Source organism: Plasmodium gaboni, chromosome 13 (genome assembly GCF_001602025.1).
Source record: "Plasmodium gaboni strain SY75 chromosome 13, whole genome shotgun sequence".
Taxonomy (NCBI): Eukaryota; Apicomplexa; class Aconoidasida; order Haemosporida; family Plasmodiidae; genus Plasmodium; species Plasmodium gaboni.
In genome coordinates, this window is record NC_031493.1 from 49,702 (window position 1) to 52,585 (window position 2,884).

The window sequence follows — 2,884 nt, forward strand, 5'->3', positions numbered from 1 at the left end:
TTTTTTTTGTTTTTTTTTTTTTTTTCACCTTAATTGCATATTTACGTATATAATAATCCTCATGACTTATAAACAAAGGAATAATATAAAAGGCCATGTTCTCAAAGGTCAATGGCCTGTCTCTAAAATAATTTTTATACAAATTTTTTGTATATTCATCTATATGAAAATAACTTATAAACAATTTCTTTGTTACTTCTATGATATTATATAATATATTTATTGATGAATATATACATGTATCTTCGAAATATTTATTTTTCAAGTTTCTATTTTGAATAATATATGATTTTAAATACTTAATAAAATATAATAATTTAAAAATTAAATTAAATAGATTATTTATTGTATCCTTGTTCTCAGAAAACATAAATCCTATAAGATATATATAATTATCAACATTAATAAAAAAGTGACTTAAAGATAACATATCCATATTGTATTCTTCTAAATGTGAAAAATTATTTGTGTTATCACTTTTATTATTATGATGATGATGATCTTTATTTTTTTTCCTTCTTATTAAAGTTAATAAATAAAGACCGCAAATTAAGCTTTGCATGTATTTATATATATCATAATCTGTAAAATTATTTTTTAAAAAATTTTCATCATCATTTTTTGTTTTTTTACTACAACTATTATGATATAATTTGTTACTATTCTGTTTTGTATTATTACTACCACTACGACTTAAATTATTATTATGGCTAGTTGATAATTCATCGGTTATACTTGCATTTATCATTTTGACAATACACCCATCTGATAATTTGATCCAATAAGAAAAAATAGATGATATTAATTTTTTATTTGAATCTTTTAAAAATTCTTCTTCATCTATAAAAATATTATTTATAATCTTAAATATAATTAACTGTATAAAATTATCAGAATATCTTAAAGAATTAAGCATTAAGGAATATAAAATTATCCTTTCTTTTAAAACTCTTCTAACAGTTTCTTCAACTTGTTTATGTTTTAAAAGAATAAAGATATGAATATAAATATATGGTAATAAGCATTGTATATTGCAATCATATAACATATTATTATCATTATATATTATATCATTGTTCTTATTATTCTTATTATTATTATTATTATTACTAACATTATCTTTTATTATATATGGTTCATTTCCATTATTATTAGAGTTATCATTTTGTAATAATAAATTTTTCATTCTTTTAAATTCTTTAAATAAAAGATTACAGAAAAAACTTAAAGAATCATAATCAACATATTCTTTAATGATTCTATATATTTCATCATTATCATAATTAATAAATTTTTCTTTAAATATTTTTAAATTTACTTTATTTATTTTATTATATTCTAAAATATAATTTAAATCTATCTGAAATATTTTAGAACCATTTAACATTAATTCTAATATAATCGAATCAACATTGTTATAACCTATTGGACATGTTATTTTATTAATTATACGATAAAAATTAAATTCAAAAATTTCTTTTTTTATTATATTTGTAATATTATCATCTTTCTTATTCATATTAGATGATATTTTTTCTTGTAATTTTTTCTGCAATAAATAATATATCATAATACATTTTTGACAATTACTTATATTATCGATAATAACAGTTTTTATCTTCTTTATTTTTTCAGAGTATTTTAATTTAAGGTTTTTTAAATAGGATTCTAATTCTTCTAATGATTCTTTCTTTTTTTCAACACATTTTTCATTTTTATCATCTATATTTCTTTTACAAGTTTTTATATTCTCATTATTATCTTGTGATAATAATACAAAACGTATAAACTCAGAATTATCAACAAATAAGTTTAAATAAAAAAAAATTACAATGTCAGAATAAGTGTGATGACATATTATATGATTAGTATCTCCAATATTTTTTAGTCTCTCCAAAAATTTACTTACACATTCTTCATAGAATTCTTCCACATTTCTATTTATAATAGAAGTTTTTAATTTTTCATATATATCCACATCTTCATTAGGTGATACGTTTTCTTGCAATTTATTATTCATTTAATAAGAGAAACACATACGTATCAAAATATATGTGTATATAAAAATATATATATGTATATATGTATATATATGTATATATGTATATATATGTATATATGTAGTTATTGTCTAAAATATATACATATATATATATATATATGTGTGCCCTTATTAATCTTATCAGTATTATATATTAGTTGGATATTTATTATCATATATTACTTTTTTTTCATGCACCTATTAAAATACTCTTAATCATAAATAATTATAAAATAGGTCCTTTATAAAAAAAAAAAAAAAAAAATACAACACTTATGTGATTATATAAATCAAAATAATATAAAATAAAATTAAAATAATTAAGCGTATAAGATTATTATTAATATATATATGTATGTATATACTACTTGTTTTTTATAGGTATAAAAAAAAAAATAAAATAAAACAAAATACTATTAAAATTATATCAAATCAAATAAATTAATTTTTTTTTTTTTTTTTCTTTTTAAATTTTAATATATTATTATATTAATACATTTTTGTATCAATAAGTTTTATTCATATTTCATTTTCTTTTTTTCTATATATTATAAAAAATGAAACTAAAAATATATAATAATAAATTACATGGACAAATATTATTATTATTATTATTATTATTATATATATAATTTTTCCAGTTGTATTAATTTTTTAAATATTTAGTATAAATTTATTGAAATACTTACAAAAAAAAAAAAAAAAAAAAAAAAAAAATTAAAAAAATTAAATAATAAAAAAAAAAAAAAAAAAAAATAAAATAAAAAAAAAAAAAAATAAATATAATTATATATTTATTAAAAAATAAAAATTTTTTTATATTTATTATTTTTTTTATATTAT

The 2,884-nt window shown here is 15.7% G+C and overlaps 1 protein-coding gene across 1 annotated transcript in view; it reads right to left on the reverse strand.

Annotated features, from left to right (window-relative positions):
- The window catches only part of PGSY75_1302500 (hypothetical protein), a gene marked incomplete at both ends in the record, with an annotated part of 9,079 nt that extends 7,059 nt beyond the window's left edge, over positions 1-2,020 (reverse strand). The window contains one exon of the mRNA XM_018787090.1: positions 29-2,020. Coding sequence (XP_018639832.1) covers positions 29-2,020 — 1,992 coding nt within the window. The remainder of the gene's footprint in view (positions 1-28) is intronic.
- Between the last annotated feature and the right edge of the window lie 864 nt (positions 2,021-2,884).